At 33.6% G+C, this 19,758-nt stretch overlaps 1 protein-coding gene across 1 annotated transcript in view; it reads right to left on the bottom strand.

Moving 5' to 3' along the window:
* Positions 1–1,662: 1,662 nt before the first annotated feature.
* The window catches only part of LOC111691513, a 62,071-nt gene continuing 43,975 nt past the window's right edge, over positions 1,663–19,758 (bottom strand). Inside the window, exon 2 of the mRNA XM_023454513.1 lies at positions 1,663–2,633. Within this exon, the coding sequence (XP_023310281.1) occupies positions 1,663–2,633 (971 nt within the window). The remainder of the gene's footprint in view (positions 2,634–19,758) is intronic.

A 19,758-nucleotide genomic window follows, 5' to 3' on the forward strand; every position in this document is an offset into this window, starting at 1 on the left:
GATGTTATTAGTTTTCCTTAAAATTACCTGATAGTTTCTATTTGTTTCTAGCTTTATATAGTTCAAATTGAAATAGCAACCATCCATCACACTCGTTATTAGTATAGTGCATTTAATGATAATAGTGAATTACTTACTTATATATATTAACAATGAGGACAACGAGAACAGAGAAAACGACTCCATTATACCTCCGAGCATTAACAAATCGCGTTACATTAGTTACCCGTATAATGAAATACTCTCGTATACCGAGAAAGCCATATTTCTTTATAAAAACCGTATAATCTGGACGACTGTATATTTTTACATTTCCTTTGACAGAAAAAGCAGCAACTTCCAATGCTAATCGCAAAGCTTGTAGAGCAAGCATATTTAATGGAAATCCTCGGGTGGTTTTTCCATCTACCATTTGTCTTACGTCTCTCGGGCCGCTGCGTTCTCAATCAATTTTCTTGCTTTTTTTTTCTCTCAAGAAACGCGTCAGTCCGAAGGCCTGCGGGAAACGGCTAAGATACTTAGTTTTAATTATAGCCAGACACAACTGTGCACCAGTCTGACGTTTATTAGCCACTTCTTCGTCATTCTTGAGCTGCCTGTTTACAGTGAGTATTTCCCTAGTGGCTGCCGATCGGCTCACGAAGAATATAGCACGAATTGTTTATATTTACTGAGGTAGTAAATAATTAATCAAGAAAGAGAACAATGAAACTAAACATGGAAAAACTCTAATAAAATAACTTACAAAATAGTCCAAGTGAAACTAAGGGAGTGATAAACTCTCAACACCCAGGCGATGGGTAAGGCGTGCGAAAAAGTGGTTCCATGGGCTTATCATTTTAGAGAAATTATTACATACAAAACAACAAATAGATATGTTCATTGGTTATATACAGGGTAGCCCATCGAAAACGTACCGCAAGGCATTACAGGGTAATAATGAACTTTTCGGAAAAATCCAAAAACAGGTAAAGTTTGCTTCTGAGGGGGACAACTTGTCTCCTTCTTGGGCCTTCGGGGAATCCGAAGGAGTCCTGGGTTGCCATTATATATATTTTTTTTCTTGAAGAAAAAAAAAATGTTTGGGTTGTCGGAATGATAGGTGTAAAATTAAATATTTATATGTGTTAAATGACCAAAAGCGTTGCGAGACTATGTTAAAAAAAATAATGTGAGGTTCGATGAAGTGCGGGACGGCTCGAGTCGAGGTTTGATGTCGTGGCTGGAGCGCGCGGAATATATATTGTAAAAAGGCGGACGGGGGACTGAACGCTGCCGCCGGGCCTCCTGGCTTGGCTGTCGGGCCCTCTGGCTCGCGTTGAATGTGCATTTTCTGTGTCACAGAGACGCGATTTTCGCGTCTTTCGCGGCCTTCACGGCTACGACACCCTCGGTTTTATACGCGGCCGAGGTAGAGCGACGTGTCACCACGACATCCCCCCGGCCGAAGAGTCTCGCAAGTGCTTTTGGTTGACTTTATTTCAATAAAATCAACCTATATGTACAAATCTAAGTAAACAAATTAAATGAATCAATTCTGGGCAAGAGAAATTGCTAAATATAGTATGAAATGAAACAAGTTACATTAAAATATTAAAAAAAATAGTAAAGAAAAAGGCAATGCTGCAATATCGGGAACATATTTACACCGTTTACATGATCTCACCAAGTTTTTAAGTTCAGGCCGCTTGGTCCGGGTTCACTAGGCGGCTCTGGGTTGGAGTGGCCGCGCTGCAGTGGTATGGCTGGTCCTGGCTCGTCGCTCGCGCTGGATTCCTCGGGCCGTGGCTGTGGCGATCTGACGATTACCAGTGATTGTCGACGTGGGCTTCCGAGCTCGGCCTGGCGTGCGGCGCTGAATCGCCGTTCTCGTCCAGTAAATTGTGGCGGAGTACGGGCTGCTAACTGCGACTGGTCCGGCTCTTGACGTGCCAGTTCAGGGGACTTCTCGCGTGTCGGCGGCGTTGGTATAGGGCGTACGGGCTGCCGCTCGGGAAGTGGAGCTGCGGCTTCGGGCTGCTGTTCATCCGGCTCTACGGGGTCGTCGTCTGCAATCTCGACCCTGGGTGGTGGCGTTGGACGGATATCATCGATATGTATAGGTTGTGCATTCCCATTCTGGTCGATTACGTATACTCCGTCGCCTAATACTTCGATCACTGGGTAAGGGCCGGACCACTTTGGTGCAAAAGTCGATTGGCCGGGTCTCGTTTTAGTTAATACCAAGTCTCCGACCTGGTAATGTCGTTGGGCTTCCCTTGGCTCGGGAAATAGCTGCTGTTGGTACATCTCTTGCCGTTGCCTGGCTCTGGCGACTCGTTCGTCGTGCGGCTGTATAGGAGGCCGCGCTTCGGCCGGCATTGTCCAGTCTCCGGGTCGCCTGAGGTTTTGGCCGAATAGCAATGTGGCTGGGGCTGTTCCCGTGGCAGCGTTTGTGCGAGTTCGCAGCGCGTACAGGGCGTTAGGCAATTTTTCTGGCCAGTTATATGGTCTATCCTCGACCAAGGCTCGAATTGACTTCTTCAATTCCTGTATACGTCGCTCGACAGGATTAGCTCTCTGGTGGTATATGGGCGACGTATACCCCTGGATATGGTGTCTCTCTAGGTAGTTGGTCCAAAGTACGGANCCCACTTAGGGGGTTGAAGATTTTGGTATGCTTGTTGAGCCAAAAGTTGTCCCCCTCAGAAACAAATTTGACCTGTTTTTGGATTTTGCCGAAAAGTTCTTTACTACCCTGTAATGCCTTGCGGTACGTTTTCGATGGGCTACCCTGTATTCAAACATCCAACAGGTAACTAAATACTTTTTTATTTAAAGAATGGCAAAAATAGCCTATTATCACTCATGTAGGTACACTTGTTACTTCTCGTTTCATTATGTGACGTATCCAGTGCTATCGTTGACTGGACAAGTTGTCTCTGCGTTAAGTAGTCGTATTAATTGTAACAGTAAGGCCAGACAAAAGCCACTAAAACTACTAAATTACTGAAAAATTAGATGTATCACCGATAACACAGTAGAAACGATGTTATAAACATTAGTAAAACCACTGGTTATTGCTGTCGTTATCACTGTCACTGTCACTAACGCTATCACTACTATCACATATGATAAGTAGTTATAACTTGAACTACTGTATCGAGGTCCCATATAGGTACATTGTTCTTTTTGTACACGTATTCCATGTCTCCACAGTTTACCCTAAGTACTTTTACCATAATTTAAAAGCTGTGTTATTTCGTGTCATGTAAGTTTTTATATCGGCGCAGATTAGTTCAATTGGCTTCAGCCATTTCATCCACTACATATTTCGTGTATATAACATTTTCTTTTTCTACAGTGACTAATAATTGTACTTTTAACATCTTGTTCTTATTTTCCATATGTTTTCTATTCAATCATTCCATAATTTCGTATTTTCTTCGTGCATATGTTAGCAATTTTTCTATTCGTTGACTATGGTAAGGTGCATTATTCACGACAATAATTGCACCAAGTTCGATGTGTGACAAAATAGATGCAAAACATTTTCCCCATTGAGTATCTGTCTGTTTGTTTATGGTAATGTCTTATTCGTCGCGATACGAACACATGTAAACTATTATCCAGAAATCTACATTCACTTCCGATATGCGTGGTTATTAATCGACGTTCTTTCCCACAGGGTCATATAATCCCGTAGAAAATTATTCTACAAATGTTTCTCCTATTTAAATCTTGCTAAACCGATAATAAATTTTCGTTTGCGATGTAAAACGTTCTCTCTTTTCTAAATGTTCTCTTATTATTCTATTAGTTTTTCCTACTTATTCTTTTCTTCTTTTTTTGTTAGCATACTTTTTCGATTGCGTAAAACTATTTGAACAGTACAGGCAAATCGTCGTCTTCTGCAATTGCAGTTTAAATTTTTTTAATATTGGAAGTTCATTTTTAAAATAACATTCATGAATCTTCTTACGTACTGCATAGCCGATTTCAATGGTTTTCCTGCCACACGTTTCGCATTTTTTCTTATTTACACTTAACGCACGGTAAACGTTTTTGACAGACATTTTTGTTAAAAAACTACACATTTAAATGGCATCACTACTTATATCATGCAATGTTCTTGACCGTTAAATTCGCTTGCATTTTTAAAAAATCAGAATAATAACTAAAATGTGCGTTTTTCGCACTTGCATGCATATGATAAGAAAGGAAACGCCTAAGTTGGAAACTGACAAATTGAAAGAAAGGAAACTACCCAGCGCTGATCATTTCTCTTTCTGTATATGACAAGCTAATATAGAAATGGGCGCTTGTAATAACAGAACATCTCAAGTATGCGCTTAAAGGTTAAATATATTATCGGTACATTATGCAAAACAAACGGCACATTACAAATTATTTGATTTTATTATTTGTTATTTATATTATTTATTATTTGTTGGTAACCCAAACGTTCATTTTACTAAAGTAAATAAGTAGAATAAATTTAATATTGGCTTTCCTTCCCTTCATAATTGTGTACAAATCATTGTACATGTACTAATAAACTTATCTGGAACATTATTCGGAATAGCTCCAACGCATAGTCTATTTATACCCGCAATTTATTTCTACTTGGATTAATGGCACCCACTAGAATATTTATATCCGTTGTATTTCAGTACCCAGAAATATTATTTAACTGTTTAAAAATTTCCATTAAAGGTTAAGTGTTATTTTATTATTTGAGAAGGGAAGTTAAAAAAAGTTAAAATAAAAAAAATAAGCAAACAAGAAAAACGCAAAACTGAGTCAGTTTTAAAAACTGAGCGGTTGATGAGCTGCACTTTAACACTAATGCAAATAAGATAAAATTTATTTTATTTTTGAGATTGATAGAAACTTTAGAACCCTAGTTTTGACAGTGAAACGAAATGTAACATTAGGTAGTACTTTAAATGTACGAAAGCACTTAGGGCCTTCGAATTTTATCTGGTGCGGATCATACAGGTTTATGAACTTATAGTTGATTCTCTGCGGATGTATTTCGTAATAAATTTCAAGTCGAAGAAAACCCAATAAAATTCTTAGTGCTATCCATCACCGATTCTTTATTGTAGTTTTACTTTGTAAGATGTGCTCCATTCGAATATACTGCAAACAACTTTGATTTTATAGTCTCTTGCGATGGATGATTATACCGGCAGAAAAGCAGGACTATGGCAAAATCGAAATAAAATTTAAAAGTATAATCACTTGAGGGGAGCTCAGATAGTGCCAAGGGAGATTTAACCACAGATATGTTGGTATTTTACAAAGAGTCCAGTTTACATCTTTCGGCGAGATTTTAATCATTAATAGTATAACTGATACAATAAAAGTATTTTTTTTCTTTTAGCTGAATTATACCTAGGTACACCATTTACGAAGAATGTTTAGTTTTCTGTTAAAGACAATTCAAAATCAAAATCCACTTTTGATTAGGGATTTTGAAACATACAAGAAAGTGTAAAATAATTAAATTGGCCTTATGAGGAACATTTGACACAAAGCCGCTGCATATTCCTGTATAAATATAAAATCTGAAAATTTCAAGAAAATGTGTTATTTTCTCCTCGAACAAAACAATTCCAATATTTTTTGAGACGCAGTTTTGTACCCTCTTTTATTAGATATCAACCTTTGGGGTATTAAACAAATCCTCACGTTCCCAATATAAAGTGATTCATTAGTAGCATGTAACCTCAAAAAAAAATAAAAAATATATACGCTAAACACAAATATCAAAAGAAAAATATTCAAAATATAACTTCTGTATAAAGAGTAAAAGAAAATCCTTTGCAAATACTAAGTTGTTTTTCAGTATAGGAATTTGTGCAAATTCCTATTATTGGAAGTTTCAAGTTAAAAATGCCTTATTAGGGACGGGGTCGAATTTCGTACAGGTACTTTATAGGTAAGCTCCTTAATTTGCTCATTGCTAACTTTCAAATAAATTTTAATAATGTCGTACTCTGGCTTCATTCATAATAATGGCTTGTTTGCATAAAAATGTGTAGCGTTTTATCAATGAATTTTATTTTATACGAAAGTTAATGCGAATCTTATAAGGAATTTTGCCAAAAACTCCTTATACAGGGTGATTCAGTCATAATGTCATTAATTTTAACCACGTATTCGGAATTCCTAATAAAGAAAATCGAAAAACAAAATGTTTACTCGACCTTTAAAGAAATAAGCAAATTACCCCTTAACTCGGGGCTCTAATTCACAATAGGGAACGCGCCGGCAGACTATAGAGCGTTAGAACGTTGAATCGAAACAGCTGATATCCCCAGTCGTCTTGAATTTTGCAACTGGTTTCAAAATCAAGATGTAGCGGATCCCAAATTTATTAACAAAGTGATGACGGATGGAGTGAGTGTTTTTTAGCCGTACTGTCATTTACTCTTTGAAAAGCAATAAGTCGGACAATAGGGTATACGTACTACAAACTAAATAATTATTTGAACATAATACTAATATAAAAACTCATATTCAATAATTATAAAATATAGTGAAAACGTTAACAATATTAAAAATACTAAAATGTAATAACCTAACATTCGAAAACAATTATTATTATCCTTATATATTTGTTTTTATTAACAAATAAATAAAACTTGTTAATATTTAAAATGTACTAAAAATATCTTATTAATTCATGTGTCTAGATAAAAAGCTCTGTTTATTCGTTATTGTTCACTACAGATTAAAAATACATTGAGTACTAGGTTAATGACCAAATAGTAAGGTAGGTCAAGGTTCACTCTCAATAAACCTTAGTAGATCAGCGTTCAGGAGCGGTCCGAAAATGATTTGAAAATATTTTTTTCAGCGTAAATATGAATTTTAATTTTTTTTAATCACGCAAGTATTCGTATTTTATTCATCTTCCCTATCTTGACATTATGACTGAATCACCCTGTATAATTTTTTATTTGATTTTAAAAATTTTAATTCAACTTGTGACGTATTAGACTACGGACGTAGTTATTACATTTAAGTAACAACTTCTCTCTGTCTATTGTATTACTAAATAAAGGAGGACAGTAGTACGAGATTTTAGTTGAGCTTCGTATTAATAGACGGAAAATAAAACAATGCGAAGCAGGTTTTCTGTCACATTATTTCATTTTCTGTTAATATTTAAAAAGGTAGCAAACACCCCATTATTAAAATATCAAATAATATTTTGCTTTTAGTTCTATTTAGCGTAGATACTTATTAAAATATATACATTTTTATTAAATTGGTGTAATTTTGTTCGTGAGAGTTATCGATCTCGCTTAGACCCTTGCAGTTTCTTTGTTCTACCAATCTTATAAATGTGGGTCAAGTTTCTTGAAGTCTATTCAGTTACTGTCCAAAGGTAATATGTAATTCAAACCATTTATATCATTATATACATATTACTACTTTAACTCGTTCGATACTTATTAAACTATTGAAAATAAAATTTCGTTTTAGAAAACCCAAACCGCTATTCACAAAAGTTATTTCGAGTATGATAAATAATTTAAATTAATAATTTATTATTTTGTCATCAATCAACTTAAAGAGAGTACTTTAAAAACTGATTTATTTATATAATTTTAAAATTCTTGTAGGTCTACGGATCGATTAGCTTATTCAGCTCTTTTGCAACATTAATTACGAACTTAAGTGTGTATTGCAGATAAAAAAGCGAAATCAGCGAGAAGACGATTCAAAAAATAAACCTCGATCAATTAGTAAAAATTTGTCCGTGAATAAATCAGGCTTATATCGGCAATTGGTCTTTAATAATCCGTAACATTTCCCCCTTACGCAAAACGATGTGATATTTTCCAGTGTATCAAACTTAATAATCCAGACATCACTAAAAACATAATAATTGCATTATTCAGGATAGCACGCAGATGTATTCAATTTATACCTTAACCAGAACAATGGGGACCATTTCTATCCTAATTCTGGATTTGCGGCGTTTCAGCTGCCTAAACCACTCAGGACTCATGAATTAATCATCGAGAGATGTTGTGGCTTATTCGCGCAATTGTGAAGGGGCGGGAGAGGCGGCGAACGTTCGCACGTCTTCAGAATAGATAGAAATGTCCCATAAAAGCCCAACTCTCAATGTGAACCTTTCAGTGGACCAGCCGCATACACATAAAGCGGTTTTAAAGTCGTTCCGCACATATCAAATCGGAGCTGTCTCCTGCACGAAGTAAATAAAATAATGACACTTAGCCCAAATAGGTTCGGACACGGCTGCAAGGACCTCCGCCAAAGCCTGAGGTTGCTGGATATAATTCTATTTTAGGTAAAATCTAGAGAATACATTTTACGATTAATGATCATACATGTGGTTTCTCCATAAGCTTTAAGAATAATTATTTCGTTTTTAATTACCCACTTCTAGTGGCAGTGGCAGAGATGGAAGTGTGTAGGTACCCGCCTGAACTTAGAGGTGCAGCAATTAGTGTAAGTAATGATTTGTTGCCAGAAAAATCGAAGAGATTGTACATGAATGCATACACTCAATTGCAAACATGGTGTGAAAGTTTTTTAAAACAGAAAAATAATAATTATAAACCCAAAAGAAGAAATCGACAAATTTATATTTGAAGCTTCTGATGACGAATATGTATCAAAAAAGGTACATTTCATTATTAATTTGTGTTTAGCTTTTTACAAGAACTATTTCTATAGGCTATTATGGTAACTGAGGTGGCAGGTGCTTGCAGAACATATGAACTGTGCAATATGGTTATTGATGATTTAGACATCCGATATGATATTATTGTAATAAATATTCCTAATTCAAAGAATGGAACATCTAACAAGTTCATTATTGTTGAGCCAGAATGGATTAATATTGTTAAAAAATACCTAGCTAGCTAACAGGCCAACTGACATTAGAAAACTTTTTATTTTATACAATAGAGGTAAATATATTAAACAAAATTAGGAAGATTATTACCTCGATTTAAATATTTAAGAGACTTTTTGGATACGTACCACCTAAAAATACTTTATTATGCCTTAGTACAATCTCACTTGAATTACGGTATAATTGGTTGGGGTGGGGTGTCTGATAGCCACTTACAAAATTTAAATATAATTCAAAAATGGATAATTAAATTAATGTATAAAAAACCATTACTTACCCTAGCGACCAATTATTTAGAGAAAGCGGCTTAATGGATGTCCGTCAATTATTCTGTTTTAATATTTTAATAAAAACCTATAAAAAAATATTTAATTCCGCAATCGATAAATCACCCATATAGTACTAGAAACAGAGACAATTATGTTAATCCAAGGTCTGTAAAAACAATAGGACAAAGAAATTTTAACTATCTGGCTTCTAGATTATATAATATTTTACCAAATAATATTAAAAATATTAAGCATAAAGTAAAACTATGGATTCATGAAAGAGGCAGAGAAATATTTCATAACATCATAGGTAAGTCAAAAAAATTGAGTTCGTTGTTTTATAGATATTTAAGTACATGTCCAAAGAAGTGTTGTATATTATCTGTTGATAAATGTATGTAGAAGTGTATTTTGTTCACTGTATAGTCACGCACAAGCGGTAGTAGCCGCTTCAGTGACTTACTAGTTTATTTATATAAGTTCAGTTATATCATTGTTTTGTAATTTTGATTTATTTTATTAACGTTTTATACATGTTGGTGATTTTATGTTGTAATGTATTTTGTTCTAAATTTGTCATATACTTTTGTAAATAAACCTATGTCATGGCTGAATATATGAACACTTCTGGCAGAAAATGGAGGAGACTTGCTAAGTTTAAAAAGAAACGGCGGGTGGAAGTCGGCTACAGTGGCTGAAGGATATATTGAGGAATCAATAGCTGACAAGAAGAGAATTAGGTACTAAATTAGTATCAAAACCTATCTTTTCCAATGAAAATTGAAGTACTTATATCTCCCACTTTCTTTGCACGTCAATATGCTGTCCTAGAAAGCTTCCAGGCTACTGACGATTTAGTGCCAGGTGTCAAAATATGAAAAATATTCATAACGAGCGTTCAAATAAAAACGTGGTCAAGTTGGTTCTGAAAATTTGGACGTAGGGCGTAGCGTATAGCAAATGAACTTAAACGTCATCTGTCAAAGCGCTATATCGCCGCTATCAATTTGAATATTTTCGTTTTAAAAANACATTGAAGTAAATACAGTAACGCAAAAAACAGATATTGATAAAAAAGTGTACAAAAGAAATCCGTAAGTACGCCTGGCAACATTACCAAAGTTTTGTTTATATGTTTCTAGGATACGCTTAGGTATGCGGGCCGCTGTATTTGATTCTTCCTAAAATTCTGCTGGTGGTGTACTCTACCGGCAATTCGGAAATTTAAAACTGCTGGCCTATTCCAGGAGCGGTCTGTGACGATAGCTATTTTGTCTGTGGTAAAACTATGGATTCATGAAAGAGACAGAGAAATATTTCATAACATCATAGGTAAGTCAAAAAAATTGAGTTTAGTGTTTTATAGATATTTAAGTACATGTCCAAAGAAGTGTTGTATATTATCTGTTGATAAATGTATGTAGAAGTGTATTGTTCACTTTATAGTCACGCACAAGCGGTAGTAGCCGCTTCAGTGACTTACTAGTTTATTTATATAAGTTCTGTTATATCATTGTTTTGTAATTTTGATTTATTTTATTAACGTTTTATACATGTTGGTGATTTTATGTTGTAATGTATTTTGTTCTAAATTTGTCACATACTTTTGTAAATAAACCTATGTCATGGCTGAATATATGAACACTTCTGGCAGAAAATGGAGGAGACTTGCTAAGTTTAAAAAGAAACGGCGGGTGGAAGTCGGCTAAAGTGGCTGAAGGATATATTGAGGAATCAATAGCTGACAAGAAGAGAATTAGGTACTAAATTAGTATAAAAACCTATCTTATCCAATGAAAATTGAAGTACTTATATCTTCCACTTTCTTTGCACGTCAATATGCTGACCTAGAAAGCTTCCAGGCTACTGACGATTTAGTGCCAGGTGTCAAAATACGAAAAATATTCATATAATACAGAAGTAAATATACCTGTTACAAATGTTAGTTCTATTAATACAGGAAATGCAGGAATACACATGATTTGCCATAACTTTACAATTAACTATAATTTCAATTACTTTTTTTTTGAATTCCAATATCCCACTTACCAGTGTTGAATTTTCGAGTTCATTTGTTTACTTAGTTCATTATAGTTCATTATAAGAGTTCATTAAAAATATAGAAAATTTTTCATTATTTACCTAGGCATGTTTTTATTATCATTAGCTACCTAAGGAGAGAGACATTACTTCTCATTAGAGGAATGAAGTAAATAATGGCGATTTCTCAAGTGAGTTGTAAAAAATTTAATTAACAAAAATTTGCATACATATGCGATTTCAAGATTAAAATATAATATGCATATATAAAACAAATACATACATATACGTTTGTTTCTTTAAAAATTCAAGTAGAAACATTTGACAGATGTCAAAATATAAAAAAGGTACTATTTACAGACACTTGTGCAGGAACGAATTTCAGCACATTATTAAACGCTAAGCATAGACTGCAATATGATGAAAAAAATATAAAGTTATTAACATAAACATATTAAGGAACAATTTCACTAAATAAATCATTTGTATTTGGAAATGAAAAAAAAAAGGTAAATGAGAGGAAAAACAAAATTTAATAACGACTAACCCATAAAACAACAAAATTTGTTGTAAGAGAATTTGAAAAAATATTTGTAAAGAATTATAAAACCTCAAAAAAACCTATAAAACCTATAAAATCAGGTCATACTTACATCAAAAGAAAGCTTAAAAATTATAGGCACAGGAACCAATAGCGGATTCAAAGACATATTCAGGATAGTGGGAGAATTTTCTAATAAATATTTTTATTCTAAATGGCATTATAGAAAAAACTGAAAAAAAAGCAATTTTAATGTAATTTCATAAATGTGATTTATATATTCTATGATTTTTCTTCTTTAATATAATATGGTTTTATTAAATTGCTTTTGTTTTTAAATAAATTGAAGATAAGAGACAACTCTAGAATCAGTACTAACTAAATACAACTATCAATTTAACAAAATCAGAAAAAATTGTTAATTGGATTACTTGTAATTAGTGTTATAGTATTGTATTGTTAATATCTAGAAAATTTCAAGAAACTTTGCCGCTGTATATAGATAAGAGTGAAAAACTTTCTCCTATAAAGTTCATAAAACTGGAAAACCTCATTTGGTCGTATTGACGAGATTGTTATAGAAGTAACTACGTGGAGAAACAATTTTATATTTAGATTATGCCCTATACACCTCAAGAAAAATTATCCCAGTCCACACAGAAAATCAATAAGGTAATTATTCCCATAACCACAAACTGCGGAAGCTGAATCATGTAACTTCTCTGTGATGGCGGCAATAATATTCATTAACCAGGTTATTATCTTCCAATTTCGCAATATCCTTAGTAATCAACTATAATAATATATGACATGGTATACTAAATTAGGTACATGCACATACATAACTCAGATTCCAACAGCAGGAAATTTTACTGGAGATTGGAAACCATCATAATACGTCAAAATATATCACACATTGTGCATAAACGTCGTTAGTAACGAACGTGTTCGCCATAATAGAATGTAGAATATTTTTATTAGTAATTAAACTCTTACATTTTAAGACAACCACAAACCATTACAATTTTTCAAGTTTTGTTAGCAAATTAAAAATTAGGGAAGACCTGCTCAAGTAAGAAGTATGTGGATTTGTACCTGTTTCATAAAAATACACGTTACTTTTTCCAAAATGTATTATTTATTTATAACTACGATTTTATGTAATGTTCGGTATGTTCTTTGACGATATTCTACAGACCCTGACTTTGTTTCAAATTTTCCTTATCATACTTGTACTTCAAAGCAGTTTTTATTAGAACATTCATTTTATAAAGTCCAGTGTTGGAACATGGGAGTAAAACTGCATTGCATCGCCGTCACATATCACATCTCTTTGAATAGCGTTTTTTATTTGCCAATATCTTCCCCGAATATCGGAATTTGTACGTATATATTTTCCTGAATAACATGTTCTAAGATGTTTCGTTTGACAATTTTTGATATTAGGGTTTAATTAGAAATAGTCCCTTATATTGAAAAATCCTTTATTGGGTAAATTTTTCTTCCGTAAGGAAATTTTAGATTCATAAAAAATATATGATCAGTTGAATTGAGTAGCAAAATTTATTCATTTAAATTATATGTTGAAAGCAGAGGAATTTACTTAAATCAATATTATGATAATTATATTATTGCCTATTGCTTATTATTGCTTGTTATTATTATTAAAATTTTTAGTTATTCTAGGAAAAACATACATATACAAAAACAACTAATTTAATTGATGAGGAAAAAATAACTAAAAACCGAACCAAATCAATAGTTAATAAAATTTATAGGATTTATAAAGAACAATTTATTTTTGCAAATTGACCTTTTACCACTGAAGAAACAAATATTTTTTTAAATGATATTAATAATAAAGAAGCAACTATGAAATTTACTAAATAGAAAATAATAGTACATTATTCTTTCTAGATATTGTAAAAAAATGACAATTTTTTAGTTTTTAGAAAAACAATTCATACTAACATATAATATAAATATAAATTTTAATCATGATATTGGTACAAAAGAAAGGTGTTATTCATGTTTGCATAACATAGACAAACCGTTGATTTAAAAAATGAATTTTATATGTTCAAGTAAAATATGTACTAATAGCCAGTCAATACCTTGTGTGGTGTATTGGAGAGTTTTTAAAAATACTAAAGCAAATTATGTCTAACAACAGGGAGAAATTTCATGTACAATAAAAAATCCATATATTCTTGTATTATATAAGAAGTAAAGGTAACAAATTTAACATTAGCACAGTTTTTTAGCCAACTAGTAGGTACTTTACAAACTTTTTAATCAAAGAAGCGCATCGATGTTCAAAATTCAAAGAATTGTATTTACAGCATATCTTGTATAAACATTATGTTGAAGATACCTCCCGACTTGTAAATATTAGAATAGACGAACACAGAGGTTACATTAAACAGCGGGAGTTTGAGAAATCAAAAGTTCCCCATTACGCTTGGGAAAATGGCTATATAATTTATATAGCTCGGCTAAAATTATGCAGAGTTAAATGAAATTTAAAAGAGATAAAAGAGTAAACATTATAATGGTGTCAGTAACTACGTAAGCAGACAAACAAACAAAATTAACTATTAAATCTAACTACGCCACTCTCAGTTTTGAAAACGAAACCAGATGATTTAGTGAATTGGGTGCTTTGGTGGTGAATTTTTTGTTTTTTGTCTGTGCATTTTTCAGTGTCAGATTTCAGGTCATGAAAAAATTGTTTCATAAAAATAACTCCTGACTGATTCACTATTTTTTTTAACTCTGGTGGCAAAATTTTCATAAATAAAGGGAAAGCATGGATAATAAGGTCACTAGATTTACGAACAGAGGTATACTAGCTACTGTAAAAATGTTTCTTTGTTACGCGTTATGCTGCCCTCTGTTAACGGATGTTAGTCGAAATTGTATAAGTAGTGACATCTATTAAAGAGAAGCCAAACGACGAAAACAAAGATGACCACCGGTCGCTGAATTACAAGTGGAAGTGGATCTTATTTGTGGAAGGGCGAAACGGGCGGTTACTATGAGACTCCTTCATTATAGCTATCCTTCTCTATCGCACGGATTTCTATGACTTGACTTTATCGCTTTCACATAACGGCCGATGAACCATGAGGACTTTCCGACCCTGATATGAAATATTCATACCCCTTTAAAAATTTTGATTACTTTATAAATACATTAAAAGTTAAAGACGCTTTCATTAATTTCGACCAAGGCCTGTTTATTATGGGAGCAGCTAATACCGAGTGTCCCAAAATTTTGCGCCATTTGTGTGGTAAAGTGTTGCCAATGAGAAAAAAAAGCAGCGTGACAGCTGATCGTTCAGGGTAATTAAAAATGGAGCTCTACATGAAAGAACAACGTGTTTTAATTGTTGAGAAATATTATAAAAATAGTGGTTTGGCAGCTACAGTTCCCTATTTTCGTACATAATATGGTCGGAATAGTGATTTAATTCTTCAACTGTAAAGAATTCAAGGAGAATGAATCAATTAGTGATCTTAGACACTGGCCGTCCTTTAACAAGTCGTACAACACAAAACATCGAAGCAGTTCGTGACAGTGTTGTTGAGAGTCCAAGACCATCAATTCGGCACCGTGGTCAAGAATTGGACATTTCGAGAAGCTCTACAGATTCTCACGAAGGATTGACATCTTCATGCTTACAAAGTTCAATTAACTCATGAACTGAATGTGACCATGCAAAGCGAAGAGAGTTCGTTGAATGGATTATGAGAGAAACAAGTGGATGCTGATTTTTCAAAAATATCGCATTTGGGGTTCACAAAATAAATACACATCATAGAGATCCCTCTGAGCAACGTCATCACCTTATTCTCCTTGATAGGCTGGTTGATGTCTCAGAAAAGCTGATCTCTCGTTGGGAAGATGCACAAGGAGCCCAATGGGGCCTAAGTGCTGTAGCTCAGTATACTGAGTTACCCTCCAAATTATTCCAGAATCCAGAAGTTTGAGGCCAGGACCACCCACACAATGAAGAAGAAAATGGAACATTTTATCAACGAAATTCAGCGCATTTATGGGGCTTAAGGGTCAAGGAAAATTTCGATAAAGGATTGTTTATGTACCAGCAAAGCAGTGGAGGTCACTTATCCCTTATGCTGTTCCATACATAACCCTATTTTGTATATTTTATTAATCAATACAAAATTTATAATTTTGAATTAAAAACCTGTATTTTCTATCAAAACTGCAGTTCACGAACATTCGTTTCTCGGTATTCGACGAACACTGCGCGTGTGGTACCGGCTTAACAGGATGACTGTATTACTGTATTATTTGTCGAGGACTGGATCCTGAAACAAGCCCACACGAGCGTGCAACATAAACCGTTGATGGGGCACTGATAGAAGATTATTCAAACAAACGTTTGATGCCCTAGTAATTAAAAGTCTAATAAGGCCGATGTGATATGAGCTAGATATGAAGTAGTTAAATATTCAATGACGTCACGTAGTTACGCAGATCCCAGATTAAGTTAAATCCAATGACACAAGTTTGGATAAGCTTAAAACTTAAATGGTAACACTGGTTTCGTTTAGAATCGCAAAAGGGTCGAGATCCCACGTATGATACATTTTGAAACGTATTTCACTGCGTGTCGCTTGTGAATTTAAATTAATGAAATTAAACTTTACCCGCAAGCTTGAATGTGCGTAATTAAGGCGATTATGACATAATAAGGGTGCGGTAAGTAGTTTTCTTAAGACCCACCCCCTTACGACATTCTTTTAATCGACTCAAAAAGTTATGTTTTATCAGGGCGTATGTACATACAGCGAACGAAGGGTGGTGGACGAATTTATTCGTTTAATTTTGTACGTTGTAAGGGATGTCATTGAATGTATTCCATCCAATTTTTTCTTTGTATGAAGGTAAATTTTTTGCTGTCCACATTGCACATTGAGTTTTCTGGATGAAAATCAACTTAAGGCGAATTTTATTTTGTTTCATTCGATGATGTTCTTTACAGCGTACACATTAAGCGGACATTTGTTTGTTACGTGTGTATACACGCCTTTAGAATAACACTGCCGCATATACTAGAAAAAGCATATCTTGAAACTATAGGTCGAATTAGATCATAAAACCTGAAAACTGGAAAAAATTATTAGTAGATATTTAAATCGAATTTGAAACGTTCAAGTAAAAAATCTCGCACGCAACGAGAGCGACGTTCACGCGTATGCGCGGGCCCCTCATGCAGGCCGTTCATTAACGTTAACTTTTACTTTTGCTAGTAAGTTAATTAACAATTAACATTATAAAAAAGCTATCTTGTGAACAAAGAGGCATAGGTGATTTCTTTTATTTTTTAAATTACCGTAAAAATAAGCTTTATTAATGCAAAAAGAGAGATCTCCCGAGCAGCTTTTGCCTGACCCTGGGACAATTTGTTTATAACGCTGCTTTGCACGTCCTAGTTTGTTAGTTGTAAAGAGCTACTTAATTTCAACTTTTTGAAATTTTTATCTTTCGACACGTTTCTTTGGATCAATTAGAACCTATACTCGTATCTACGATATTAACGTTTAGTAATTACACAATTAGTTGTAAAAAACGGACGAAATTGGTTTACAAATACCTGGAGCAACAATTTCACGGTCAATAGAGTCGGCCTTTGGCACACATGTTGCTCTTTGGATTAACAGTCTTTTCCATAAATTTCATCAACATTCATCGCTTTTTGCAATAATAATGCGCAATTTTCAAAAACTGATTTTACGCTTTGCATCCTTTATTTTACAGTCGTGAAATATGACTTTGGATACCCTAAATTGTAGGTAATTTAATTGCTTACAACATAAAACGACTAATTTTCCAATAGTTCTTCTAGATTTTCGTGGGAAGTAAAAAAAGTGGAAACACGTAAATTTGCCACTTAATTGCAATTTGCCAACTTAGCGTCACTACTTTCGAGTTACTTCCTAAATTATGAGCATATCATAATATTCGCGATTGCTAAATTCAAAAGAAAACTTGTAAATACGGCTATTAAATGTACTCTCGAAAAACATCACAGCAACCACTACAACAGTTTATTACAAACTGACTTTCATAAGAAACCTACAAAGTCTTAAGTGTTACAGATTTTTTTGTAAGTATTAGCCGCGATAAAATACATGTATTTCAGCAGTTCCAAAACAATTTTAAACACATTTTTAATTAATTTTTTCTCTAGGACCCTAAACTTCCGATAAAAGTTTGTGACATCAGTTAACTCAGTTTTTGCTCCTTTTTCACCCCTTTAATTTTTTTTACACAAGTTCATTAACACCCTGTATAGTAACAATGAGAATCCTAAAATATGTCTGCTTTAAAATCCCCCTGAAAGACACTCATATGACTATGTACTTAACATCTTAAATTACGACTAGAAACCCACCTGTTTATCAAAGTTGGAAATATATGTTTCGGTAATAGCCACAAGTTACATCGCAGGCTACCTACTTGCTTGCCTTATTCATAACTTACACTCGTATTAGTCTCCACATGGTTAAATATAATATCGAGTTAGCCATTAATTTTTCGTAAAAGCTCTTAATATCCCAGAAAGCCTACCCAAAACTATATTAATCCGTTAAGTAAAACTAAAAGGTTCCACCAACCCTTCCCGTCATATAGATTCTATAGAAGTGACGTGATCTAATATTATTTATTTATGATAATTACTAAATGTGGAATATCCAAAATATAGTTTTATGCAAGTGTTTACAGCGTATTTTAATTATCATACAATCATATTCTGCAGTTACAGTATATTTTCTCTAATTTATATAGGTGATATGTAGGGTAATTTATTTAAAAATTATAAAGAAAGAAATATTCAATAAATAAATGTAAAAAATAAACAATTCAAACATACCGACCAATTTTTTTTGGTCTGCAACATGCCTCTTTGTAATAATGATTGGAAGCTTGTGCATTACATTTAAAATCTCATTTTAACGGGTGAGTAAAATGTTCACGTACGCGATTAGATTTGCTCACGGATTGTGTTTGTGGCATTGTCGATGACTTATATTAGGTCCTGTCCACTACTAAATAGGAAAATGGTGTGCATTATTTCTTACATTTTCTTTTGCAGCACAATCGTGTCACATTATTCTAGAAAAGTTAACATTGTTACGTTTTTGCACCATAATCTTATCTGACACATTCGGACTTGCTAGTCGAGTCACTGAACTAAACTAACTAAGCGTGCGAGCGAATTGGATACGTCGCGCTGAAGCTTGCGTGCAAGCAAATGGTGGGTACATCGGAACATCTATGAAAATCAGCAGTTCTCAAAAATCCGTGTACTTACCTCATTTTGACATAACGGACATTTGGCAAAAATATTTGACATACATTCATTAACACCCTGTATAACTGAAAACAAAGTACAGAAAAATTATAATTGTAGATGTAAATACATTAATATCCTTTATTAAGAATATGCCTAGTTTTTCTAAAGCAATTCACGTCAAAAAAGTATGTGGTACTTTTAAAGAGTGGATGAATTTATTCTTTAGGATACAATCCACGAAGGTAAACACAGTAGAAAATTATACAGCGGAATAATATACATTAAGTCTAACAGATACACAAAACATTAATCATTGTAAAATGGTGTTGACACATACCCATGTTTTATTCTACAGAACAATGACGTTAAATAAGAGGAAAGCGAGGATCAGATGAGAATTTTAAGATTTTTAACCGTTCACTCGAAAACCCTCGTTCATTATTCACTTAAACTGCAGTCCACAATGGAAAAACTTAGTAATAATTAACATTAAAGTGCTATCAGGATTCAGGATGGGACTAAAAGTGGAGACGAGACACCACACCATTTGTCTCTGTCGTGGGGCTTGGGACTCATTTCCTCACACGGTTTATGACATTGATTAACATTGCCCAAGAACAAAAAGACGCAATTTCTATGTGCGTGATATACTAAATCTAATAAGAGAGTTCATACTCAAGTTATTTTATTTCTTAAT

The sequence above is a fragment of the Anoplophora glabripennis genome, unplaced genomic scaffold, assembly GCF_000390285.2.
Source record: "Anoplophora glabripennis isolate ALB-LARVAE unplaced genomic scaffold, Agla_2.0 scaffold62, whole genome shotgun sequence".
NCBI lineage: Eukaryota > Metazoa > Arthropoda > Insecta > Coleoptera > Cerambycidae > Anoplophora > Anoplophora glabripennis.